This window comes from Pteropus medius, unplaced genomic scaffold, assembly GCF_902729225.1.
Source record: "Pteropus medius unplaced genomic scaffold, Ma_sr-lr_union100, whole genome shotgun sequence".
In the NCBI taxonomy this organism is placed as follows: Eukaryota; Metazoa; Chordata; class Mammalia; order Chiroptera; family Pteropodidae; genus Pteropus; species Pteropus medius.
In genome coordinates this window covers 15,656,167-15,683,089 of record NW_024340699.1, presented here as the reverse complement: position 1 = coordinate 15,683,089, position 26,923 = coordinate 15,656,167, and the positions used below count along the sequence as shown (strand labels likewise).

Here is a 26,923-nt window from a genome sequence, read left to right as displayed (position 1 = left end):
CAGCTTTCTTCTCCGTGAAACAGGCTGACCGCACAGCCCCCGTGGAGGGATGGGGGAGGACCCAGCGACGAGGCGCTTGGCACAAAGCCTGGCACCCGCTGTGCGCTCAGGGACGCAAGCCACTAGGACCCGCCCCTCACAGGCACATGGCTGGGAGAGAAGAAAGGTGAGCCTGAGCAAGGTGCGGTGGCCGTGGATGTCTAGGCCTGGGTGCCCCCCTTCCCTGGATTCCTCCGCCCGGAGGGGAGGCAGCTGGCATCTAGTCCCAGGCCGGCCAGCAAATGAAGAGGGTGCCTGGCGGCTGCCTCCTCCCCCAGCCCCACCCAGGGCCTCATGCCACATCTCCCAGGGGTGCCGGCCTCCTGGAGCTGCTGTGCTGCTCTTCAGGAGGCCGTGGGAGCAGGGGCTGCCGCCTGTGCCTGCGGAGCTGGTGGTCCTCAGGTCCTGGTGAGGCCACGTGGGTATCATTCAGCCCTGGAAGCAGGTCGGGCCACCATGGACAGCGGTATGGGAGGCAGGTGTGGGGAGCGGGTGGGGCGCGGTGAGATCCGGTGGGGTGCAGGCGGGATTCCAGGCTAGAGCTGGACTGGCCCCCCTCTGGGGTCATCGAGCCTGGACACTCGTCATGCCCCGCATAAGCTCCCTGGTCTCACCAAGCCCCGGCTCCTTGCTTGGCCCCTGCTCTGGGCTCACGTTTGTTCATGGATCCCGAGGCAGGGAGCTGATGACTTCCACCCCTTCCTCTGAGCATGAGCATGGGCCCAGGGGCTGTCAGTTGGATTGGGGGTCGGCTGAGGCGGCAGACGAAGCTCCTTTGAAGGCATTTATTAGTGGGGGCTGGGGGCTGGGGCTTTGGTGGCTTTGTGGGAGCCCAGGCTAGGTCTGAGTCTTCGAGGTCACCTCCCGGGTCTTTGGTGGCTGAGGTTCTATGAGCACACTCGGTGGCTCCCGGGCCTCTTCCCTGTCCCTTCTCTGTCATCTGCCGGCAAGGAGAGGACTGAATCTCAGCGGACAGCCGAGTGCCGGTGGCCGTCACAGAGGGGGGTCTGCATTCTGTGTTCCCAAACCAATTCTGAGACCCTCCATTCGAGACCCTGCCCAGAGCTAAGAGGTCAGATGTGTCCTTTGGGAAGAGCTACCACTTGTGAAGCTAAATTTAACCCCACTGACCTCCGTCAGGTGCCCCCTGAAAACAAGGCCTTGTGAGTCCAGCACGTGCCTTGAGGGGTCTCCTGGGCACCCCACGAGATGGGAGAGCCAGACGATAACCCCCTGTGAAGGATAAGGAGCTGAGGCCGGTGTAGGGGGACACAGCGGGCAGGGGCTGCCCATCTCCTGGCCAGGTGGGGAAACCGAGGCACACAGACCCACGGGAAGCCACAGGTTCACAGCAGGGGCAGAGGCCGCCCGAGTTTTCCGCGTCACCTCTGGCCAGGGACAGTTCGGGCCGAGCCGCTGGCCTGACTGCCCAGCAGTGAGGCCCATCTCGGAGCCCAGACCTTTGCTCACCGCGGCCTGTAACTCGGGGCTGGAGATCAGGTAGGATCTAAGGAAACGTGTTCTAAGTGTAAGCCGATCTCGTGGGGCTCCCGGGCGGGCTCTGCGGCCGCGGCCTGTGGCGGTGAAGCCATGACGTAAATAGGGCACAGTTGTTGCTGCTCTTAACCCAGAGGGGCCTGCAGATGGCCAGGTGGCCGGGGCGGCCGGGGCGGGGCCGACGCCCGGATGGTGCTGCAGGGTCCGGCCTCCTGCAGCAGGCTGGAGGCCTGCGGACACTGTCCCAACCCCGCTACCTCCTGGCACCCCGTGCCCCAGGGGCTGGCGCCGTCCTGTGCTGCCTGCGCCCAGGCCTGTGACGCATGTGGAGCCTGAGTGCGTGTCGAAGGCCTGGCTTCCCGGGGCAACCCCGTGGGGTTCCCCGCGCCGCTGCCCTTACGAGACTCAGCGTCCTGGAAGGGGCCACGGACCGACATGGCCTCCCCTCCCTCCCCGCCTCTCCCCTTCTCAGTGGACCCAACATCATCGGAAACAAAAGCCAAGAATGCTGAGGGGCCCCTGGGACATGTGACAGCGTCTGGCCGGGCTCCAGGAGTCACCCACAGGCATGCCGGGGTGCTGGCGGGTGGCCAGGAAGTGTCTTGCCAGCTGCCCTGCGGGTGGGGGGGCAGGAAGCCCACAGAACAGGCCTCTTCCTGGGAGCCCCGAGGAAGGCTGGTGGTTAGCCCACCCCGCGCCAGGAAGCCGGCCGTCCCGCATCCACTGGGCTGGCCTGGGGGCGGAGGCCGAGGCCGGGAGAGCTGGAAGGCGCCTCATGCTCCCTCATGCGAACCCCGCTCAGTGATGGAAGCAGTCTCGGGGGCTGGCACCACGCCCCAGAGCCTGGCACAGCTCCTCCCACAAGGCCGCGGCCGAGGGCTCCCTCTGGGAAGCTTCATGCCAACAGGCCGAAGCGACACCAGTATTAGCCCTGTGTAACGGGCAGTGATGCCAGGTCCCTCTCTGGGCGGAGGGGGGCGTGTGGACCCCGCGGCCTTCAGGGGTGACTCTGGGAGCCTGGGCTCTGTATTCCCACTGTAGCAGGCACCGAGGACCCAAAGCCGAATCTTTAGGTGTTTTCATTTCCCTGGGGCTGACAGAGGGGACCCCACCTCCTTCCTGCACTCCAGCTAGCAGCGATGTGTGTACCTTCAGCCCAGGGCTGCTGTCCGACATGCTGGGGGCCTGGCCCAGACGCCCCCCTCCCCTGCCAGCTGCAAGGCCAGGGACCACGGTTGGGGGCGGGGCTGCAGCTGCCCCACACACCTGTCAGGGTCCAGGGCTCCACCCCCAACACTGGGAACTGTGTGGTGAGTGGCTGGGAATTCAGACCTGGGGGTTTGGAAGTGCCCACGCCAGGATCGGGGATTTGCAGGGGGGTGGGAGGCTCAAGAAACAGCAGAGGGCAGAGCCAGCCTCAGAGTCCTTAGGCAGACACTGGGGGCGGAGGAAGGATGGGAGGTGCGCCACCTCCTCTGGGGCAGAGCCGCAGGACGAGCATCGTTCCACTCCAGGGACAGCAGCGCTGGCCACAGCCTGGGCCCCGAGGCCACTTCCTGGGGTCACGGCCACGGCCTGGGCCCCGGGGCGTTGCCCCAGCCGGCACAGCTGCCAGGAGCCCATCGGCCTGACGGAGGCGGCAGGCGTTGGGGGGAGGGGCTGTGTCGTGGCCTTTGGGTGCTGGGGCCGCCTCCTCGAGACCCCAGGCCCTGACACGGCCTCTCCAGGGACCGCACTCTGCACGTTTGTGGCCACGGCAGCAACAGGCCCACGGAAGGAAAACAGGCCGCGGATGCCGCCGCGGTGCTGGTCTGCTCCAGGCAGCAGGCACCTGGCTGACGCCGCTGAATCCTCGCACTGGCCCGAGGACCGGTCCGTCCCATTCTGTGGTGGGCGGACTGAGGCAGGAGACACGAGCTGCCGGCCAGGGCCATGGGACCGGCCACAAAGCCGGCTTTGTTCCCTGTCCCTGTCGTCTGCCACCGTGGTCATGTCACCTTGGCCGGTCCTCAGGTCTGCGTTCGGGTTCCCATCTCTCAAGCGGGTGACAGCGTCTTTCCCTCACCACGAGCCAGGGCGATCGGGGTCACACGCCCTGCACGGTGACAGTGGCCGGGGGCCTCCCTGATCAAGGCCCGCCGACTAGCCGGCCCCACAGAGCTCTGGAGGCCCCGGGGGGGGGACCTGGCCCTCCCAGCTTCCCGCCTCAGTTCACTCGCTCATCCCTTCACCCCTGCGTGGACCTCTCCCAGGGGGCCGAGACCCCAGTGCCCTCCTGGAAGCTTCTTCGGGTCCTTGATCATCAAAGGCCTGGGAGCTGCGTGACCTCTGTGCTCGGCTGGGCGTGGTTTCCGGGCATTCCTGGGGTGGCGGGCAGCTCTTGGGGCTATTTTGGGATCGCCACAAATTTCACCCCCTCCTGTGAACAGGGAGTTTCCATCACACGTGGCCGAGATGGGGTGACCTCATTTCCAAATTACAGGGGTGCTGCGGGGCGGGGCCGGGTGAGGGCAAAGCGGCGTGACCCCCGGTGCCCTGCGGGGGATCCCGGCGTGTTGCCTCCCGCCCGTGACCCTGGGGCTGTCACCTGTGAGCAGGTTGGAGCTCCCCCTCACCCCCACAGAGGGACCACAAGGCCATGGCTGCCCCGGGCAGAGTGTGCATCTGCCACAATCAGAAACTCCGGGCCAACGTTTGTTTATTTAGAACAGGGCAGCGGGATGTGACGTCTCCAAGGAAATGACTACATCGCCTTTGTCATTTCCAGGGAGGCCTGGCCAGGCCAAGCAGGCCGACCTCCGCTGCAGCCCGCGGGGAGGGGCTCCGCAGCACCCCCAGGGTAGAGGAGGCCGGGGCTCGGGGCGGCAGGTCTCGCCCCGGCTACAGCCTGAGTTACCAGAGCTTTCCATCAGCCCGGGACGACACAAGAGCATCCGCCTGCACCCCCGAGCCCCCCAGCCTGCCCCCCGGGGGCAGAGCAAAGCACCGGCTCCCAGGGGCCCCGACCAGGGATGGAGGGGCCAGACATGACCCCCAGCTTTCTCCCCAAGGCACAGCGAGAGCAGAGAAGGGGGTGGAGAGACAGAGACAGACACAGAGACAGGTGGGCATGGAGAGAGACAGAGGCTGACGAGTGAGGAAGAGAAGCAGAGTGTCTCGGGGAGACCGGACCCCCCTCTCGGGACTGGACCCCCTAGAGGCAGGAAGAGGGGCCCACACCTGGGGAGGGGGTTCAGTCGGCCTGGTTAACTCGTTTGCTCATTCATTCCTTCCACCAACCTCCCAGCGGCCTCTCTCCCCAGCGGCTGTCCAGCCCCCCACCCCTGGCCCCATCCCTGGGGTCCTGGCACGGAGCGTGGTGAGCACGCAGCCCGCCCGCCGGCCTGGCGCTGTCCGCGTCCTGGGGGTGAGGGTGGGAGGGGACCCAGGGACCGTGGACAGTTGGCCTGGGCCCCGCAGGGATGCTCGTGGCAGGGCCGTGGGCTGGGCAGAGCGGGGCGTGCTGGGGACCGGGCTGGGGGCCTCGCGGGGGTCCTGGCGCGTGACGGGGCGCGCTGGGTGCTCTGGCCGTCTTTCTGCACTGTCTGCCTCCTTCTCTTTTCTCCTATGCGTTTCGGGCACAGCATGAGGGCCGGACGCGCGCGTGATTGGTGAGCTGGTCCCGCCGATGGCTCCGGCTCCCGTCTGGCACCGCGCTCAGCCATTCGGTAACACTGACCGCGTTCCCCGTGTGGCACGCCGCGTCCCCGAGACCGTTTCGTACGCATCATTCTGAGTTTCTTCATCCCTCCACCTTCTTCACCCGGCCCCCGACCCCCCGCCCCTCTGGCCACCGCCGGTTTGTTCTCTGTACCTGCGAGTCTGTTGTCATGTAGTTTGTTCATTTCTTGTGTCCCTTAGATTCCCATATAAGCGAAATCATACGGTCTTCATCTTCCTCTGCCTGACTGACTTCACTCAGCATAATTCTCTCTAGGTCCGTTCGTGTCATTGCAAATGGACAGATTTCATTTTTTGTGGCCAAGTAATATTCCACTGTATACACGTACCGTGACTTCCTTGTCCAGTCGTCCGTCGATGGGCACTTAGCTGGCTTCCGCATCCTGGCTATTGTAAATAATGCTGCAGCGAACATAGGGATGAATATATCTTCTTGAATTATTGTTTGGATTTCTTCGGGTAAATACCCAGGAGCGCAATTGCTGGGTCAAAGGATCGGTTTGCTTTTAATTTCCCACGGAACCTCCAGACCGTTTTCCACAGCGGCTGCACCGATTTGCAACCCCAGCAACCCTGCCCGGGGTTCCCTTCCCCCCGCACCCTCAGCAGTACTTGCTGGTTGATGGATTGGCATAGCCAATATGGTGAATGTGAGGCGATATCTCCCTGTGGTTCTAATTCGCATTTCTCTGATGGTCAGTGACGCTGGACGTCTTCTCGTATGTCCATTGGCTGTCTGCACGTCCTCTTTGGAGAAATGCCTGTTCAGGTCTTATGCCCATTTTTTAATTGGATTATTTGTTTTGTTGTCGAATTATATGAGTTCTTTGTGAATTTCAGATATTAACCCCTTGCCAGATATATCGTAGGCAGATATCATCTGTCATTCAGTAGGCTGTCTTTCCGATTTGCTGGTGGTCCCCTTTGCTGTATAAAAACTTTTCAGTTTGATGTCCCGTTTGTTTATTTTTTTCTTTTGTTTTCCTGTCTGAGGAGATAGATGAGAAAAAAACTACCAATAACAATATCAGAGAGCTTACTACCTATGTTTTCTTCTAGAAGTTTTATGGTTTGGGGTTTTACACGGAAGTCTTTAATCCGTTCTGAGCTTATTCTTGTCTATGGTGTAAGAAGGTGGTCCAGTTTCATTTATTTATTTTTTTGCATGTATCTGTCCCGTTTTTCCAGCACCATTCGTTGACGAGACAGTCTTTACCCCAAGTTATATTCTTGCCTCCTGTGCCGCAGATTAAAGGCCGCGTGGGCGTGGATTTATTTTCGGGTTCTCTATCCTGCTGCACTGGCCTACGCGTCTGTTCTCTGCCTGCACCGTGCTGTTTTGATGACTGTAGCCTTGTAGTATAGTTCGATATCAGGGAGCGGGAAACCTCCAACTTAGTTCTTTTTTTCTCAAGATCGCCATGGCTATTCGGGGTCTTTAATGTTCCATATAAGTTTTAGGATTATTTGTTCTAGTTCTGTAAAAAATGCCATCGGCGTTTTGACAGGAATTGCACTGAATCTATAGACTGCTTTGGGAGATCTGGATGTTTTAATAATGTCAAGTCTTTCTATCCACGAGCACAGTGTATGCTTCCATTTCTTTGTATCTTCTTTAATTTCTTTTTTCAATGACACCATTTTCCAAGAACAGGTCTTTTACTTCCTCGATGCAACTGTAAACACGATCGGTTTCTTAACCTCTCTTTCTGAGAGTTCATCATTGGTGTACACAATGCACCTGACTTCTGACTATTAATTTTGTATCCTGCCACTTTTCTGAGTTTCTGTAACAGTTCTAACAGTTTTTTCCGTGGCATCTTTAGGGTTCTCTGGCTCTAGGACCATGTCGTCGGCAAATAACGACAGTTTTACTTCTTCCGTTGCAGTTCGGACGCCTTTTGTGTCTCTTTCTTGCCCGATGGCTGTGGCCGGACCTTCCGATACTGCATTGAATGACAATGGCGAAAGCGGACACCCTTGTCTCGTTCCTGATCTTAAGGAAAACGCTTTTAGCTTCTCCCCATTGGGTATGATGTTAGTCGTAGGTTGGTCACGTATGACCTTTATTACGTTGAGGTATGTTCCCTCTATTCCCACTTTGCTGAGAGAGTTTATCATTAATGGATGCTGGATTTTGTCAAAAGCCGTTTCCACATCTATTGGTAAGATCGTATGATTTTTATCTTTCAGTTTGTTAACGTGGTGTATCCTAGTAATTGATTTGCAAATATTGAACCAACCTCGAACCCCAGGGATAAACCTAGCTCAGTCGTGGAGTATGATATTTTCAATGTGTTGCCGAATTCGGTTTGCTAATATTTTGCAGCCTTTTCTCTGCCTTCACCAGAATGACTCGGGGGGATAAAGGGTCGCTGACTTGGGGCCCAGCATCAGTCCAGGACCCGCCAGTGAGGACCAGCCAGCCCAGCAGGGAGGGGCGCATAACGTTTGGGGTGCACGGCCTCTCCTCTGCGTCCTGGGGCGTGAGGTCTGGCCTGCAGGGAGCACGATCAATGCTTGGGTTTGCTCCTGGTCAGGTCAGGGGTCAGGTGCTGCTGTACCGGAACACGCCCCCGAGCCCCTGGATGGGCGACTCCGGGGTCTGCACGCGGCCCCCACGGTGGGGACAGCACCCCATTCCCGACCAGAGGCTCCAGGGACTGCCTCCCGTGTAAACCGATCAGTCAGGGTCTATTCTGGGGGAGCCCACGCAAAGACGGCTCTGAGGAGGGAAGGATTTACGAGGAGGGGGGACAGTGACAGCCCCTGTCCACCCAGGGAGGGCACGCCGTCCTGCAGCTGGCAGCGCATTCTGGACACACAAGATGACCGTGGCGGGGCATCGTACAGCCTGGTCCCTGAGCACAGGGCTGGTGACCACAGCTGGGAGCCGCTGGGCTGGGTGCGGGAGGCATCCAAACCCCAGGCCAGACTCTGGCAGGGGAACGGAGGGACGTGGGCTCTGCAGCATGACCCGGGTGTAGGGAGATGTGCAGGTTCTGACAGAAGGCAGGCTCGGTGTGGCCACACCCAGATGGCCAGCCATGTGCCGGGACGCAGGAGAGAGTGGCAGAGGCAGCAGCCACACTTGAGAACTCCCCGGGTGTGGGCCTCCTGCCCCGGGGCTGGCCCAGAGCTGGGCAGGCTCACAGAGGACTCTTGGCTCATGCCATGGCCCCCAGTAAGTCCTGGCCTTTAGCGAATGCTCAGGACATGGGCTGCCAGCTGGACACGCTCATAAAAGCCACGTCGCTGGCTTTGCTCCATGGCAGGGCCTGGCCCCGGATGCCCATCGCAGCAGGGCTTCTGTCCAGCTGGGGCTGCAGAGAGAAGGACCCCCGGTCTGGCTGCGTGACCCCCAGGAGGAGGCCAGCGTGCATTTGGCAAGGCACCTTCAGTTTGGCCAGGGCACCCGCCAGCGCCAGCCCCCAGCAGACCCTCTCCGTCCTGTCCCTGTGCGCGGCGGAAGTGGCCGCGGGCAGGCCGGCCTGTGGAGAGAGCTGGCCTCAAGTCCTGACAGTGATGGATGGGCCGGGGCTTTGGGTACTGCCGGGGAGGAGGTGAGACTACTTCCCTCCGGCCACGAGGCAAGCTGGACACAGCCCCAAGCCTGGGGAATGGGACTCCGGGCAGCATCTAGGCAGGTGGCCTCTGTGCCGAATCCGGCGTTTCCGTGGTTACATCTGCAAGCGGCCCTGTGGCTCTGACCTCACCACGGGCACTGCCCAGTTGGCTTCCCCCGTCTCCAGCCCAAGAGGAAGTGGGCTCAGCTGCTTTAGTGCAGTGTCTGAGCGTTTTGCAGTTTAAAGTAAAAGTCTCAAATAACAGGAGGGCCGCCCGTGCCCCTGGGGTACTTGTGACCTGCCCTGTAGGTCACCTGCTTCTGGGACTGGTTCTTCCCAGGGGGACTCATCCATTCACTCACTCATTCAGCCCCTACGGACGCCGGTGGCTTTCTCCTGCAGTCCGCGAGTCCTTACTAAAACAGGATGGTGTTTCTAGGTCAGAGCCACCCAGCAGTGATAGGCCGAGAGCCAGGGGTGTCGTTCTAAATTTGCTAGTGTCTGTATTAAAAGGCATAAAAAGGAGCAAGGGACATTCAGTCCGACCGTGTGTTTTGACTCAACGATCCGAAGTGTCGTTTCAGCACGTGACCCGCACAGACTTGTTCCCGGGACAAAGTCCTCCGAGTCCCTCCGGCTCACCTCCACTGGGATGCAGCCAGTCCAGGGCCGCGGACCTGGCCAGTGCAGCCCTCGCCCCCCGAGCAGCCCGGCGCCTCTGAGGTGGCCTCTCCCCAGGTGGAGGGTCCGGCGGGGACAGCAGAGAGCCCAGGCAGGAGCGGAGCCGGGACGGCCCCAGGGCGGGCAGGGCACAGGCAGCCGGGGGCCTGGGGTCCGGTCTCCATCCTGCCATGTCCACGGGGCACAGGGAGCAACCCCAGGCGCGGAGTGTGATCAGAGATGCGAGGCAGATGCCCTGGGGGAGGGCCAGACAGCCGGGCCCTGGGTGCGTGGCCTCCGAGTGGAGACCGGCCCTGTGTGCTGCCCCCGAGCCCGCGGCCCGGCACGCTGGTCCACACAGCCCTGCACCTGTCTGTGCCGGGCACACGCTTGGATGGGCACTGCACACTCGTGCCGCGGACCTCGGTCACCGGGTCCGGACGAGGGTCCTGCGAGTAGGTCCCCCCCTCACGGTTGGTGAGGGGACAGAGCTTCTGGGAAGCCCAGCTCTTTGTGCTGGGTCGGCACAGCCAGCAGGCCTGTCTGACCTGAGGTCACGCGTGCCATCCACAGTGACACGGTGACCCGAGCACGCTGTCCCATGGAGGAGTATCTTGTCTGGGGACCGTGAGCATGTGGCCAGGGCCCCTGTGGACAGGGCATGGGCCAGTGACCGGGGCCCTCCCAGGGCAAGCCGCCCGCTGTGGAAACGTCCCCACCCTGGTCTTCCGTCCTGCCCAGCTGCGCCCGGCTCCGCGGACGACAAGGCGCCTGTCGGTTGGCGCCCTCGCCCCTGAGAGGTAAGCCAGGAATGAGCGGCCTTCTGGGGACATGCCCGCTCTCGCCCGCCCACCTGGTCTGCTGTGATAACCCGGACGTCACCCCGTCTGGCTGTCCCCGCCTGTCAGTCAAGCCCCTTTGCCACACGGCTTCCATTCAGGCGGCTGGCTGCGCATCCGCTGGGACTCAAGGTGAACCCTGTCTTCTGTTTGACGGGGAGCGGGGAATCTCCGTGTGAAGAGACACCTGCAGGCTCCAGGAACAGCAGTCACCTGGTCAGGAGCTTGGAGCAAGTCGTGGGCAGTGAGTCCGTGAGTGCCCATGGGCCCTGGCGCTCGGCCGCGGCCCAGCTCTGGGGCAGCAGCTCAGCCGGGCTCCTGTCTGAAGCTCCTCTTGCGTGGCTGGCGGACACGCACACCTCTCTACCTCGGCAGCTCCCTGCCCCAGACTTTCTCCAGAAGTGGGGGCTGGCCTCGCCAGGTGCGCAGCCCAGGCCCGCGGAGGCCAGAGCTGGGGGGGCAGCAGCCCGAGGTTGGAACAGCAATGAGCAGCAACAGGCGTCTCCTGCGTCCCTGTGCCACGCATCTCAGAGACTTGTCACATGTAATTCCTACGGTCTCAAGGAGAGGCGTCACCGTCCCCATAGAGAACTTGTCCGAAGCGACACGTCCAGCCAGTGGCCAGGGACGACCTGAAGAAGTTTTCTCAGGCCTCAAAGCCTGGTCCCTTTGCCTCAGCATTGGGCGTCTCCCAGCAGACAGGGGCATCTGATCGTCCCTTGGGAAGCTGGCCCCTCATCCGTGCAGCGAGATAGAGACAGTGAGGGGTGTACTGGGAATTGAGGCTTCTGAGGTGCAGTGCCGTCTGGGGGCCTCTGTGGGGACAGTCCCATGCCCCCCTTTTCAGCAAGCACATGGGGCTGGCAGGGGACGGTCCAGCTGCCGGAACCCTGTGCCCGGGCTGGGCCGTGGGCACCGCGAGGGCCTGCAGGTCGGGGCCTGGCTCCGTTTCCAGACCATTCCGGGCAGAGCGGGCTGCACAGCTGGGCCTGGGGGACGCCGCTGTCTGCCCGCCTGGCTTCCCACACTGCGGACCGGCCTGGCGCAGACGCTCCCAGAAGCTCGGCGCCCTGAGTGCGGGCCTCTCTGGGCCCTGCGCTGGGCGGGGTACAGGGCAGGCAGGACGCCCGGAGCCGGGGGCCTCCCAGCCCTCACAGTCTGGCCGCTCCCTGCGCCGGCCTGCATGGCAGCCACCGTCATTGGAAGATATGTGGCCCAACAAATCAGGTCTCAGGGGGGCTCAGAGCTCCGGGCTCCCTGGGCCTGTGCCTGGCCGGCCTGGCCTCCTGCAGAGGGGACTCCGGTGCCCGTGGCCTTGGTGAGGGGCTGGCGCCCCCAAAGTAGGGCAGAAGGAGACAACGAGCCTTTGGGGTGGCCCGCTGGGTGCCCAAGGTCCCCCGTGTCAGCTCCAGCACTCATAGGCTTCTGAGTCTCGGTCGACCCGCCTGGCAAACGGGACGCGAACTGGCTCAGAGCCAGGCTGGGCCACGGTCTGCGGCTGCATGTCCCGGCCTCTGCAGAGGGGACCCTGCGGGCTCCATGCTGCCCGCTCGGAGGCGCCAGACCTGCCCCGAACCTGACTGCAGTGGCAGCGTTTCATGGGACAGGAGTGCCAGCTCCCCCGGCAGGCGGGCGTCCCCTCCCGCCTCCTCCCGCGGTCTAGGGCTCGGCCCTCCCTCCACGGGGCCCTCCTTCCTCCCGCCATCACTCCCGTCCTCTGCCATATGCGTCTGAGGTCCGAGTGGTCAGAGCGGGGGGCGGGGGGGCATCTGAGTGTTGAGCTGTCCCCTGCACACACCTGCTGTGGTTGGCTGCTCTGGCCAGCCTCCTGGACCCAGGCGTGGCCACTGGCCCCGACCCCTAGCTTCCTAGGCATACAGCCCAGGGTGCACCAGCAGCCAGCTCACCACACCCATGACCCTGGTCCCTGGCAGTCGATGGTGCCCACACTGCCTGCCCCAGGCCCCAGCCCCTGGTCCTACTCCCTGTCCCCAGCCACCACCCGCACCCCACCGGCCGGCTCCAGCCCTCCTGCCCTGCCCCGCCCGCAGCTGCTCACCCATTGAAAAGCGCAGCCAGTACCCCTTTTCAATGCTGCCCCTCTGGACTGTCCTCACCCCAAGTCTTTCTTCCTGAGGATTACGGGGCAGGCAAGGCTGCCCAGTCTGAGGGCGCAGGCGCCAGCCCCCCTTGGAGGCCACACAGCCCTCAGACGTGGGGCCAGAGCCTGTCTGGGGACACGGGGAGAGGGCCAAGGCTGTCGACCCTGCCGTCCCTCTGTTTGAGCAGCCTGCCCCCACCCCGGGCTGGCCCTCTTGGCAAAAGGACAGGCAGTTCGGGCCGGGGGGAGCTTCCCTGTGGCCGCACGGGGCTCCCGGCCCGTGGCGCTGGCCCGGTCCTGGCCCCCGTCCTCCAGCGACCGCGGCCTTCTCCGGCGGAGGTGCCCGGGCTCAGGGAACGGAGGACGAGGGTGCCTCGAGCGCCCGCTCCAGCAGGCTGGGCCCCTGGAGACGCAGAGCGCCACGTCGGAAGGTCCACGGAAGTCAGACCCGGTGCGAGGAAAGTGCCACTCTCCGCCCCGCGAGCTGTCTCCCGGACTCCAGGTCCGGCTCTAGAGTCAGGGCAGTGTGACAGCAGCTCCGCGCGGCCACCGGCCGGGGCGGCTCTGATGCCCGGCGCCTAGGCACACAGCTGGCCAGGTGGCCCTGCTCTGCGGCCTGTCTCCTCCGTGGGGGCCACTTCCGGCCCCACGCTGCCCACCCCAGCCCGTGTTTGCTCCGATGAACTCTTGAGGGTGGTGACGAGCCTCAGTTTGCCTTTTAACAGCAGCGTCTCCGCTCTTTGCTGGGGGGCAGGGGGGGCGGGCGCCGACGAGCAGGCAGACGTGATTCGGTCCGAGCAGACGGGGCGTGAGGCTCAGCTCGATGACAGCGATGGCCTCACTCGGAGAAGCCCCGGACAGCGTCCGCCAGTGCCCGCCGGCTGCGGTGGCGTGGACACGCCTGCTGGGGCCAGTGCTAGCTGCCAGGGCTGGCATTGGCGGGAGCAGACGCTCAGGTCACGTGGCACCCAAACAACCTTCCGCACAGACGACGGCTCGGCCAAGCAAAATCATTGAGAAGCGATGAGCCTGGAGTATTTATTACTTTTGTGTTTCATATAACTCATTTGTTTGTAAGTTCGTCCGAGTTAACATTTAGCAATGACCGTGTTTAACAGCCAGCTTGCAGGACGCTTGGCGTGGACAGTTGACTGTCACACCCCAGGGGTGGCCCCCTTCCAGACCCTGGCAGTAGAACCCAGGCCTGTGGGTCGAGTGTGGGCTGGGCGGGGGCAGCACCGCCAGGCTGGAGCTTCCGAGGGCCCCGCCTTCGCCCTCCTGTGGCCCGGCACCCCTCCCCCCGCCAGGGGCCTTGGGGGTCGTGCTGCCTGCCCCCACCCAGCTCCAGGCCCATCCCGGGGTGAGAGGACAGAGTGATTTTACTGATTCAAGGGTTTAGCAGCCTGCGGTGTAACGTGGGCCATCTGGACGCATGGCGTGTGAGCCTTCGTGACCGCCCTTGCCCCGGGCCCTGCAAAGCTGGTGCAGCGGGGGTCCTGCTGGTTATGGCAGAGGGCGGAAGGGGCTCGTGCACAAGCCGGAGCTGGGTTTCGGGCCGTGTCCCAGGGCTGGTGCAGCCACCGAGTCCCTCATCTGGGCCTGGAAAACTGCAGTCTCAACCTGCTCCGGGGTCCCCAGGTCGGGGAGGGCAGGTGTCTGGCACTGGCACTCAGGGCACCCGCCGAGAGCCTTTAAAAAAAGGCTTGGGACGGAATGAGTGGGGGGCGCCGAGTTTTAAAAACCAGACGTGGCCTGAATGAAGTCTCTGAGGCAGCTTCTGTGGTGGCTCTGGGTCTGCTCTGTCCAGCACCGCAGCCTCCGGCCGCAGGTGGCTGTCCACCTCTTGAAATGCGACCGGTGTGACTGAGGGACTTGTCAGTTTTATTTATTTTTAATTAACTTACATTTGAACTTAAGTAGCCACCACATTGGATAGTGCGGGTCCACTATCCAATGAAGATGACATTGTGAAGATGACATTTCTGACGGGGTTGGGAGTCACAGGTTGGGTGACACAAAACTCGCCTACTGGGACCTTCAGATTTGCAGATTTTGCTGTGCGTAAATTTTGCATAAAACAAACGTATTGAACTCCAGTTAATGACATGCCAGCCAGAGAATTCGGGCTGAAGCTTCGAGGTGCCTGCAGCTTGGGGACGCAGTGAGGCGCAGTGGGTGACGGGTGGGGCGCAGGCACTGAGAGGTGGGGCGTGGAAGACACAGCAGTGTTGGCTGTGGAACCTGCCTGCAGATGAGGGGCTCGCGATAGAATGTGCAGAAGCCCCAGACGTAGGAGATCGAGAGTCTCTGGGGAATCCTTGGGGACAGTGCTGGTCCTGTGTGATCTGGCGTGGAGGCAGGAAGTGCTGGTGAAGGGTGGGGGACCAGAGCGGGCCAGGCAGCCTGTGGTCAGGCTGAGCGGGCCGTGGTCCGGGTGCCAGGCAGCAGCTGGAGGCTCCGGTGGTGTCGGGGGTGGGGGCGCATTGTCAGACACTTGGTCTCCCCAGGCCCAGAGAGGGCTGCCCCTTCCGCTACAGAAGCTGCGCGGCAACACTCCGGGAGGGAGCGTCCAGTCCTGTGCTGGCCGGGCTCCCTCGAGCTCCCTCCCACGTCTTGCTGCGGTCCTTGTCCCTGGCAGGCGGGCAGCTGTGGGGCTGTGGGCCTCTCTCTTCTGTCTCTCTTGTCGGCAGGCGGGAGCGCAGTCTCGTGGGCAGCTGGTCCAAATGACACTACGACTCCGAGGACACTACGTGTCCTCAGAGCTGGCTGTGCCCCCGCCCCCGGAGACAGCCGCCCGCCCCTCGTGTAGCTGGGGCCTCAGTGCTTAGCTGGGTGGCCTTTCCCCAGCTGTGAGGGCGGCCCACTCTCTCGAAGCCCTGACAGCGGCCCACCCGCCCAGCCTGTGCACTCACTGGAAGCCCCCGCTGCCCCTGGGGGGCGTGACGAGGGTGCCTGAGGTCTGTGTCCAGCTGCTGGGGCCACTTGGGGACCAGTGTAGCCTTCAGTTCCCTCAGGATGGCCTCCAGGGGTCCCCCACCCAGTGCCAAGGCCTGGCCAGGGTCTTGCCACCACAGCACCTCTCCTCCCAACCCTCCTAGGGTGGCCACGGGTGCTGAGCCCGCCTGTCTCACACCTGAGCCCCAGGGCTGGTGTGATGCCCGGACCCTGTGCCTTCTGGCCCCTGGGAAGCCTGGCCTGACTTCAGGACTCATGGACACCCGATGGGAGTAGAACATGCTGCTTCTGGCTGCTGTGGGCTCTGTGGGGCTGCGCACGGAGCGTCGGAGACAGAGCCTGGCCAGCGGGCGAGCTCCTCCCTGCAGGCTGGAGCCCCCATCCCATTCGACCCCCACTCCACCCCACTGCTGGCCGGGAGCACTCACCCCGGCTTCCTCGTGCACCTTGTGCTTCTTCCCCTCCCAGGGCGATTGGCTCCCTGGGGGAGGGGTGCTCCCTGGGGGAGGGTGCTCCATGGAATGACTTCTCTTGCCCTGTGAGGGGGGCGTGACTTACACTTTTAGGGGATGCCCCCGGCACCCCTGCCCCACCCGCCCCCGCCGGGGCGCCTGGGCTGAGTGAGCCGTTGTGGCTGAGAACTGGGCAGATGATGAAAGGGGTCCGTGGACCGAGACGCCCGGGACAAAGCAGGTGGCCGCTCCCCAGGGAGGGGTCCCCGTGCCAGGGGACACTGAGTCGTGGGCAGTGGGGGGAGGAGAGGGGCCGGCTCCTGTCCCTCCCGGCTCCCTTCTGCCACACGGGGTCCAGGCGGGCTCTCCTGTGCGCGCTCTGCAGGACGTCTCAGCCTTCGTGAGCTTGTCCTGGGCGCTGCTCACCTGTGCTCGCCTGCCAACAGGTCGCCCACCCCTGGGGACATTTCCCTGCGCCCAAGTCCCCTGGGCTGTGAACTCTCTCCCCCCTCGGCACGGGTCCCCCGCAAAGAAGGACCCTGCCTTGCACGCTGTACCTTTCTGCGGTCAAGGGGCCGTGTCTGGACGCGCTGTCCCTGGGTGACAGCGAGCGGCTCTGCTCTGAGCAAAATTGCATCCTGTTGACACGATGCGCTGGCACGGCTCTCAGGGGCCCTGATGCCTGTCTGTCAGGCGGCAGTCCTCACCGACACCCTCCCCACCCGGCCAGGAGTCCGCCAGGAGGAGACAGGGGGCCACCTGGGCTCGGGTCTCCTGGCGCAGTCTCGGGCGGGACGTCTGCCTCCTGCCGCCCGCTGCCCCCGTGCCTTGCCCCTCCCTGGCACTCAGAGCCCTAACCCTGCTGGAGGGGGCTAGGGGGCGAGTCTCGCTCAGGCTCCACCCCCAGGCTTGGCCCCTGGGAGCCACAGCTGAGGACAGCAGCGGCCTGCTCCGCCGTGGTGAGGCGGGCAGGGGTCCACCTCCGGGGTCCAGGCGTGGCTGGGCAGCTGGCATTTTATTCAGGAGGATTTGTGCAGTCGGCGACCCCCGCCCTCTGCCTCTGTGGCTGCAGCCGCCCTGAGCCTCGGTTCCCAGGGGATTCTCTCTTCCGACGGTCCCGGGGCTTTGATCTTGGACTTGCGCCTTTGCGGGAGGCCACGTTTGGGCCCTGAGCCAGCGCCTCGCCTGTGTGACCTCGTGGAATGCCATGACACTCTTTCTCATGTGGAAAACCGGTTCTCGGTTCTAGTTTCTGTCCTAGAAAGGGGCGACACACGGACCCCCCGGCGGCCTCGTACTCACCTGCGCCTGGGCTCCGTGTCTCCCCGGGGACCCTCTCTCCCCGACTTCCGCAGACTGGCTGCCTCACAGAGGGGACGTGGCAGGGGAAGACGTGCAGGGGGACAGCCGGGGACCTGGGGAAGTCGGGGTCTCCCGGCTAGGCTACGATGACAGTTTCCTGGTCGGAGACAAGGTTCTGGGTTGAGGGCCGGGGGACTGTGGGCCTGCTGGGCGCGACCTGTCCCCACACCTTGCTCGCCCCTTAGGACTCGGTGTGTCCAGCACCGTGTGCGGCCCTCCTGTCCTCAGGGCTGCTGCTCAGTGGGCAGTGAGTGGTGTGGCAAGGCTGTGCCTAGCTGGGGAAGGTCCTTAGTCACCCCTCCTTGGCGCCTGCCCACTCTTTGCGAGCTCGCACAGGCCACGGCCACTCGGGCCTCTCCCCTAGCCTGGACCCCCAGCCCAGAGGTGATCAAGGGCCTGGACAGCAGTGGCCGCCGGTCTGTGCTGGCCCGCAGCCGCTCGGGCACCTACTGAGGTTGGCATCATAGGCCCCCTCAGAGAGGATGCCGGGCCTTGGGGAGGGAGGCCCTGGGGGTCACGGAGGCGGGGTCCCCCCAGCTCTGGCCTTGGCCTTTGTCAGGAGCAGTCAGACAAGCAGGACAAGGAGCCACCACAGACGGCGGGACAGAAACAGGGATAGGAGGGCGGCCTTGGACGCTGTGGCCGCCCTGGGAGGGGACAAGCCATTGGTCTCGGGACCCAGACACTTGTCTAGGGGACAGAGATGGGGGAAACACTCCCGGGGAGCTGGTAGGGGAGAAACAGCAGCGGAGCCCTTCCCTGCCAGGAGCAGGTGTGCTGGCGAGGAGGGGCACGTCAGGGTCCCGCGGGTGGGGACATGTCGTGGGACAAAGCTCCAGGCCCGTGAGGTGGCAGGATTGCGTCTCGGCGGCGCCACGTCTCCCACAACCGGAGGTGCCACCCGGCCCAGGGTTCCGGGCCCGAGCCGCGGGGTCGCAGGCGCGCCATGGAGGCCCGTGCTGAGCGGGGTGCAGAGAGCTGCGTCCCTCTGGGCTGAGCTGGGACCGCGGCCGCCGGGCCTCGCCGCGTGGTCCTGGCCCGGAGTGGCCGAAGGGGGGCCCACGTGACGTCGAGGGCGGAGGGGGGGCCCGCGCGATGTCAGAGAATGGGGAACCGCGGCGACATCCAGAAGGTAGGGGGCCGCGTGACGTCGGAGGGTGGGGGGGCCCGCGTGACGTCGAGGCCGGAGGCGGGTGAGGCCCGCGCTCTGGCAGCTCTGCTGGTCCAGGAGGGACACGCGATGAGCCGCGCGGTCCCAGCCACAGTCGTGGCCCAGCCCTGCTCCGCCCACCATCGGACCGGGCCTCCTCCGGCCTCCTCGCCGCTCTCCGCGCTGTCGCCCTTTCCGGGTGAGCTCCAGGTGCCCGCGCTGGCTTCTGGATGGCCCCGAAGCCGTGAACTGCGGGGCTCCTGGGGAGTAGGGCCACGCCCCCTGGAGGCGCCCCCTGCAGCCACCCCGCCCACCAGGAAATGCCCAGCAGCTCCAGCTGGGGGGAGGGGCTCCAGCACCCCAGACTCCACGTGGCGCTCCCCAAGTAGATATCAGCGTCCAAAACCCCCTTAACAGAGACCCTGGCACCTCGATCGGGCCACCCCAATGGCCTTGCTGCACGTTCCACGACCTCTCTGAAGACATCGTCTCCAAGGAAGGTCACTTTCTCAGGAAATGGGGTCAGGACCCCAACAGATCTCTTTTGGGGGGCCACACTGCAACTCCCAGCAGCCCCCTGGTGACTTTCCGTGACCCCCGCCCCCCCTTCCTGGGCCTTTACTCCCCTGCCCAGTGGCCCAGGGCCTTCTTCCCAGGTCCGTCACACTCCGTGTCCACACCCCCCAAACCCCCGTGTCGCCCGGGGACACAGCAGCCCCTGCCACCGCTGCTGCTGTGTGATCGCGGGCAAGGCGGGCGGTTTCTCCTCTGGGAAGTGGGCCAGGCCCTGCCGCCGTCCGGTCAGGTGACCCGGCGAGCACGCGGCGCACAGGGCCAGCACCCAGGAAGTGCGGCCCCTCCGTGGGGGGTCCCAGCCCCAGGGGCGTCTGTTTCGCACGGCTTCCAGGACCTGCGGTGTGGGCGAAAGCCGCTCTCTGAGCGATCACGCCGCCTCCCAGAGTAGCCCGGCCGCGCTTGCCCAGACCTCTGTCACACGGGGGTGCGCATGCTCCTTCAAGTGTCTGTCCCCCACCTACTCCCCACACAAGGGGGCGCAGCACGTGCTGCTGCCCTGCCACCTCTGCTCTGTTCCTACCCACCCAGCTCTCCAGCCCTCCCTTGGCGCCCGTGCGTAGCCCAGCGGCCCAGCCCCATCTCCATCCATGGCCACGTGCTGCCACCCAGGCTCTCGGCCTCCCATTTGCAACCAGATTCCAGGGTCACACAGCGAGAGGCAGTAAGAGCGCGGATTCCATAGCTATGAAAGATGATCTGAGAAACGACACCAAAATCAGCCCATAAAAGACAAAAATTGATCAACTGATTTTATCATGCCTCAAAAATTCTGAATCCGGAAAACTAAACAAGCCCTAATAAATGTAAGGAATGATCCTGCAGGCAGAGGGTGGGGGGCCCCGAGGGAGGGGACGGCCCCTGACCCTCCTGGGACGCTGCCTCCCGGCCAGACAAGCTCCTTGAGAATCCCAGACCAGACTCAGACACTGAACTGGGCCCCGCAAGGTGAGACAGGCGGGTGCTGTCCCCACCCCTTTTACCTGATGCCAGAGAGGCCATGACCTGATGCTGAGAATCCCGGGGTGTGTGGCAGCTCACGCAGCAGCTTGGGGGAAGGGACAGGCTCCACGGGGGTTGGGAAGCCCAGGGGACAGGTCCTCAGAGGGCCTGGCAGTGGGTGGCCCTGGCAGACCTCTCCCTGCCCTCCCCGGGTGAGGGGGCCAGTGGGGTCCGGGCACTTGTGAGGAGCCAGCCGGGGCGCTGGGGCTAATCTCAGAGAATTGCCAACTGGGGCGGCTCGGGCACAGGAGCCTTCTTCCCTCTGCACTCGGTGGTGGGGACAGCGCCGAATGCACCTTGGTGAGGCCTTCAAGGTCCCGAGGCATTCAGGGCCTGGGAAAGCCAGGCTGCGCGCTCCGAAACCCAACCGGCCCCTAATTGCCTGGTGGGGATTAGCGTTCCGGGGGGCCCCTCCTCCAGGTGAGCTCCCTGGTGGCCCGGCCAGGACCACCCTCCCAAGCTCTGGGTCTCCTCTGAGCCTGGATTAGTGCAGGCAAGTGGATTAGTCTCCGGGGGCCTCAGTCCCTCCCTCCCCCCAGAGCCCAGGTGGACAGGTTCCCGATGGGGCGAGGAGGATGCCCATGAGGACAGCTGCTCCTGGGGTCACGTGGTGCGAGGGGCCTCAGATAAGGGGTGCTCCCCTCCCTGGTCCCCACGGTGGCCTCCAGGGCCTGGGGCACTTCCTATGGTTCCAGCTCATTTGCGCATCGACCCCTCTTTATTGGCTTAAAATAACAGTCAAACCCCAAACCCCAACTGATTCACTCAGCTGCCCTCCCAGCCTGCTCTGATCCAGCTGCACACCCCCCACGCCTTTCTCAGACTCACCCAGTCGTCCACCCTGCCCACCCCCGCTCTCCTGGCAGAAGCTGCAGGGTCCCAGCTCAAAGCCTCTCCTTCCACCGCCCAGAGCATCCTGACCCGCACCGTGCTTCACCCTGTTTTGCCTTTTGAAAAAATTACTGCATCTTCCATGATCCCAGAAGCACAGATGTTATTGTTTGAGCTGTCCAGCACCTTCCTCTCTGTCTCTCTCCCCCTCTGTCTGTCTGTCTCTGTTTCTCTGTCTCGGTCTCTCTCTCTCTCTCTGTCTGTCATTAGAGCCCCTCTTCATTCTGTCTCTTCTGTCTCTGTCTTCTCTGTCTCATAGTCTCTATCTCTGTCTGTCTGTCTCATCTCTGTCTGTCTGTCTGTCTCTCTCTCTCTCGTCTGTTTGTTCATATTTTCAACTGAGTTGTGTAAAGCCCAGTGAAGAAGAGACTTGTTGAGCTTTCTCTTCTTGCTCACTGCATCCTGCAACAGGATAAACACCCTCATCTGTTAAGTGGGTGGATGAATGAACAGATGAAGGGAGAGAGGGATGGATGAGGTGGTGATGGGGTGGGGTAGGGTGGGTGCAGGTGAGGTGGGTGGATGGAGGCTGGGCAGTGTGGTGGGGTGGGGTGGGTGGGTGGGGTGGGGTGGAGGGTGGGTGGGTGGAGGGGGGTGGTGGTGAAGGTGGGAAGTGCGGACAGAGGTGGGGGCGGATGGAGGCGGACGGGGTGGGGTGGAGGAGGAGGGTGGGCGGTGGCAGATGGGCGGGCGGGTGATGGCGGGCGCAAGGAGGAAAATAAGCAGTGATGATGTATGGATCCGCGGCAGGCGCAGGAGGCGGCAAGCAGACGGGGCGGCGGCGATGGCGAAGTGGGGGAAGTGACGGGCGGGCGTAGGACGGGCAGACGGGGCGGGCGTAAGCAGTGATGCGAAGTGGCGATGATGTGCGGTGGAGGCGATAAGTGCGCGGAGGTGCAGCGCGCTGACGGGCGGGCGGGGCAGGAGGAAGTAAGTGGCAGACGGGCAGGGGCGGATAAGTAAGCGGGGTGATCGGGCGGCAAGGCGCGATCGACGGCGGGCAGATGATGGGCGGGCGGGCGAGCGGCGGGCGGGCGCACGGGGATCACGTCATCTTGAGTGAACCATGCTGCGTAGCCCGTGACCACTAATTTGTTGATCACCCCAAACCCCAAACGTACCATGAGCCCAACAGAACCAACACAACCGTCCCCTGAAGACACGACGAAGCCTCAAAAGCCCTTTGCAGGTGACTCAGGTTTGGGGATAGGGGAGAAGGAGAAACCATTTTTAAAAAATTTTGGTCGTGGCGGAAAGATGCCATGAAGTCCACTGGCTTAACCGTTGCACACGCACAGCACGGCAATGCTAACTGCGTGCACACTGCTGTGCGACACGTCTCCAGAGCTTTCCATCTCGCAAAGCTGAGATCCCGTCTCCATTAAACAGGAACTGCCCCTCGGCCAGCCCCTGGCACGCCCCCTCCTACTTCGAGTCTCTGTGAAGCGGACTCCTCCGGGGACCTCATGCGAGTGGAGTCACAGGGCTGGTCCTCCCGCGGCTGGTTATGTCACTCATCGTGACGTCCGCCAGGTCCGTCCAGCTGTCGCAGGTGTCAGAATGTCCTTCCCTGTGTGGCCGAGTGACATTCCACCGTGTGGATGGACCACATCGTGTTTGTCATCCACCCGCCGGCGGACACTCGGGGGGCTTCCGTCTCTCGGCCGCTGGGGCGAGCCGTGCTGCGAGCGTGGGGTGCTCATAACTCTTCAAGATCCTGATATCGATTTGGGGGATAAATGCCCACAAGTAAGATTACTGGGTCACGTGGTCATTCTACTTTTAGTGTTTGACGAAACCCGCACGATCCCTCCTTGCGCTCCCGCCGTCGGGGACGGGGACGGAGGTCCCGTTTCTCCGCGTCCGGCCAGCGTTCGGTGTCTTCCGTCTTTTCAGTCACAGCCGTCCTAATCCCATCGAGGTTTCATTTGAATTTCTCCGATGACTGGCGATGCTGAGCCCTTCACAGGCTCGTGGGCTGTTTGTGTGTCATCTTTGGAGAACTGTCCATTCAAGTCCTTTGCCTGTTTTCTCACTAGGGTGTTTGGGTTTTGTGGTTGTTGGCTGGTGGGAGTTTGCTCTGCATTCTGGATGTTAACCCTTTATTCGGCATTTGACTTGCAAATGTTTTCTCTCATTCAGTGGGGCGCCTTTCCCTGTGCTGGTGGTTTCCTCTGCCGTGCAGAATTTCTAAAGTTTGACGTCTCTTGTTTGTCCGTTTCTGTCTTTGTTCCCGGTGCTTGCGGAGTGAGGCGCTCTCTCTCCGACTCTACGGAGGCGGCTGAGGATCCTGGCGTTTCCCCCTCTGCGAGGGAGCTTGTGAGCAATCAGACACTTAATTAGTTGGCACATTAGATGTTTCCAAAATACCTTTCGTTCTTTTTTTTTCTTTTTTGATCTTCGGAAAACCTTGATATTCAAAGCAGGCTTTTGCTGCCTGCTCGCTCTCTCTCTCTCTCTGAAGACCTGTTCAGAGACCATTTTGGCCCCAAAAGGAAAGGGAGGACTGGGAGCCGGCGCTGGTTCCTCCCCGGGAGAGGGGTCAGGCCTAGGGCCAGTCATGTGAAAGCCCCGGCCCTCCCCTCCCCCGCAGCCGCTGGGCAGACAGGTTGGGTGAACACCAGGGTGGTCTGGAGGTGGGAGTGAGGGTGGGAGGCAGAGGCTCGAAGCCCAAGGGGTTCCAGGGTGAGGGGGTGGGCTTGGCTGTGGGCCTGCCCCCCACCCCCTGCGGGAGCTGTAGGCCGACATCCTATCAAAACACCAGCTGGTCGTCCACCCCTTTCCCCCTCTCCCACTGGGTTCCAGAAATTCAGACAGCTGCTTCTTGCCCCATCTCGGGTCCAGACCCTGAGTGAGGCGGGCGCTGGGGCTTCAAAGAGTTGGAGCTCTGGGCTCTGGCTTCATGCGGGGACAGGCACCGACAGGGAGACAGATGCTCCGGGTGGGGTGGGCCCAGCCCAGAGATGGGTGGCCCCTCGGTGGGGGGGCGGGGGCGAAGCCACCGTGCGGTGAGGAGGGCGGCTCCCGCCGTGTGCGGACCCCGGCTCTGCCATCCCGCCCACCTGCCTCATGCCCTGGGTGCCGCTGCCCGGCCCACGCACCGTCTGGAGCCCAGGTGGACACCGGCTGGATCGTAGGTCTCGGGGTGGTGACCGGAGGTGTGACCGTGACGGGGGTGGGCAGCGATGACAGCTCCAGGAGGGTCCTGGATGTCACGGTTCCCAGCCCATCTGAGGCGAGAGCTCCTGCTTCTTAAGTTTTGTGAGTTTTTAACCAGAATATCGTACGTAAACGTGCAGCAAAGTCCCTACTCTTTCCCATCTTTAAAAAAAAAAATCCCAGCCAAAGAGCCAGAGCCGGGCCCAGCAGCACAGCCAGCACCCAGAAGCCTCTCGTGACAACTTCACCCAGACACGGTGCACATTAACCAATCAGGCGCCTAAAACCAATTAACCAAATTATGTCACGAAATTTCCACTCAGGTTTTGTCCAACTGTCCACTTATTTGAGCTTATGAAAAGCTTAATAGTTTATAAGTACTTTCGCTGGAAGATTCATTATTTCAAGTTCTGATGAAATGGTTTAGATACCAACTTCAACATGTACGAGGGGCCAATGGTTATTAAAAATCTTTTTAAGAGATGTCCACCAAAAAGCTTACAGACCATGGGCACTAGATTTAAGAACACAGCAGCCACCTGAGTAGTGTCCACTTTCTTCAGAGGGGCAGAAAATGTATGTGGTCTGGCTCAAGCCTCCCCTTTTGCCCATTTTAATGATTTACCCATCCATCCATCTTATTCATTCATCCATATCCACCTAATACTCACCCATCCATCCACCCATCCACACATCCACTCATCCACGTATCCATCCATCTGTCCACCCTTCCACCACCCATCCAAACACTTATCCATCCATTCCCCACCCATCCACTCTTCCTTCTCCATTCATCTTTACGTTTGGAAAACATTTGCAGAGCATCTACTACATTCCAGGCTCTGGGCACAGAGGTCACGGCAGAGAAAAGACCCAAATCATCTCTGTCCTTGGACATTACCGTTGGCGGGAGGCGGACATGGAGCAGCATCCCACTCAAACGTGGTGGACTCTGCACAATTCCAGGAATGGATCTGACGAACATAGTTGAGGGAAAGAAACCAGACAGGCAGAGAATACTCTGTGATTCCATTTACATGAATTTCGGAGACAGACAACAGCTACTCACAGTGCTGGCCTTAAGAAGCGGTTGCCTCGGAGGGAGGGTACTGACTTTGAGGAGCACAAGGACTCCCGGTGCTGGAGAAATCCCAAATCTTGATCTGAGTGGTGGTTACAGACTAGACACACATGAAAGAGCCGACAGGCTCCACGGCGGAGGTTTGCACACTTTACTTTGTTATACTCCAAACAAAACAAAAAGAAACATTTATTCATATGCTATTCATCTGCTATGAATTATATGAGGTTGAAGCGCAGGAAATTGTCAGCCTTCGAACCAATTTGATGTACGAAAGCGGCAGTTTCGTGTACCTGAGCCTGGGAGCTCTCGTACAGGCCAGCCCTCCGACGCCTCGGGCCTTGGCGTGCACGCTGCTCTGCATTGTTCTCTCCCTGTGCCCCTCTGGCTCAGTCCTCCTGCTCTTTACAGGCTTGGGGTCTTCTGAGAAGCAACCCCCACACACTCAACCTGGATGGGGTTTAGTCTCTTCCTTTAGGTTTTCCCCACCTATGCCTGTGACACATGGGGTCACTGGGGACTTCGCCAGTGTCTTCCACACTGGCCCGGGAATGAGACCTCCATTTCTATCAGAAGTCTCACTGGCACCAAGTTGTCCTATCTCCCCAGGTTATGCATCCCCAGAGGCAGGGCCCTGACCCCTCTGTGAGGCCACCCTTTCCCCAAGGGGGTGCCCATCACACACTGTTACCCAGAGGGAAGGAAGGAATTCACTCAGGTAAACACCTTCCGATCTCAAGCATCACAGAGTAGGACAATCATTTATTGAGCACCTACTATGTGCCGGGTATGGTTCTAGGTTCTGGGACGGTGGGAAAAACAAAGTGGATGATGACATCCTGCTCTGAGATTATTTAATTCCAGAGAAACAGTAACCACATCTCTTCTGCGCAATTAAATACCTGGGTGAGGACTTCTGGCCAAGGTGGATTAAAGAATGGACCATATTCCTCCTCCCATGTGAAAACAGACAAAATATATAAAACGATGGCTTTTAAGAACCTGGAGCCTCGGTAGTAAAGGACAGCGATCCCTGAGGGAAGGAAAGCCAATGGGATGAGTCCTCCAAAAGCCTGGCTGGTTGCCTAGAGAGACTTCAGGCCGCGGCACACAGAGGGGGGTCTGAGCCGAGAGTCTGGGGAGGCAAAGGTGGCCCTTGCTCTCGGGACACAGACTTGCATGGAGGGAAAGCTCCAGAAGTTCACGAGGATCTTCCTTGAGTATTCAGGTGATTGGTGCATGTGACAAAACTACCTAAGGCCAGGAAAAGAACAACCCAAGTCAAGAATAGAGCCTCTTTTTACCCGCCAGACTGGAACACTTCAGGCTTTATGGCATCAGGGAGAGAATTCGGAAGGTATAGCCTCGAGAGCGGAAAATATTACTAACAAGGTAAAACTTAACAATGTCTGGCGTCCAACAACAACAACAACAACAACAACAACAACAAATAGCCATCATGCGAAGGAAAAGGAAAATATGGCTCATAGCAAGGAGAAAAGTCAATCAGTTGAAAGGGGCACAGAACTAACATGGGTATTCGATAGAATTAGCACATAAAGACATTAAACTAGTTACGAACACTTTATTCCATATACTCAAAAGGTTAGGAAAAGATTTAAATTGAACTTTTAGAAATGAAAAATTACAGTGTTTGAGAAGAAAAATTCATCGGAGAAAAAAATGGCAGATTAGACATTGTAGAAGAAAAGATTAGTGAACCTGAAGACATAGCAATAGAAACTATCCCGAATGAACTACCAAGGAAAAACATTTAAATGAACGAGGCATCAGTGGGTTTTGGGACAATGTACGTGTAACCCAATATGTTGTCATCGGAGTCCCTGAAGAGAGGGAGAGGGGCGAGAGGACAGAA

The 26,923-nt window shown here is 61.4% G+C and overlaps 2 protein-coding genes across 3 annotated transcripts; one reads left to right on the top strand and one right to left on the bottom strand.

The window, feature by feature from the left end:
• Positions 1-22,304, top strand: LOC120615825 (uncharacterized). Of its 2 annotated transcripts, XM_039879073.1 has the most exons (4): positions 1-484; positions 7,146-7,335; positions 9,396-9,545; positions 22,197-22,304. In XM_039879073.1, exons 1-4 carry the CDS (start codon positions 334-336, stop codon positions 22,249-22,251), a joined length of 546 nt encoding a protein of 181 aa, XP_039735007.1. In that variant the 5' UTR covers positions 1-333; the 3' UTR covers positions 22,252-22,304. The 2 variants fall into 2 exon arrangements, 1 of the variants encoding a protein (XP_039735007.1); XR_005656371.1 differs by lacking the exons at positions 1-484; positions 9,396-9,545; positions 22,197-22,304 and adding an exon at positions 1,750-2,846 and having other exon boundaries at positions 7,146-7,522.
• LOC120615839 (uncharacterized) lies at positions 2,834-4,148 on the bottom strand. The gene is made up of 2 exons (XM_039879083.1): positions 4,124-4,148; positions 2,834-3,955 (listed from the first exon to the last, which is right to left on the bottom strand). Exon 2 carries the CDS (start codon positions 3,526-3,528, stop codon positions 2,863-2,865), a length of 666 nt encoding a protein of 221 aa, XP_039735017.1. The 5' UTR covers positions 3,529-3,955; positions 4,124-4,148; the 3' UTR covers positions 2,834-2,862.
• Positions 22,305-26,923: the final 4,619 nt, after the last annotated feature.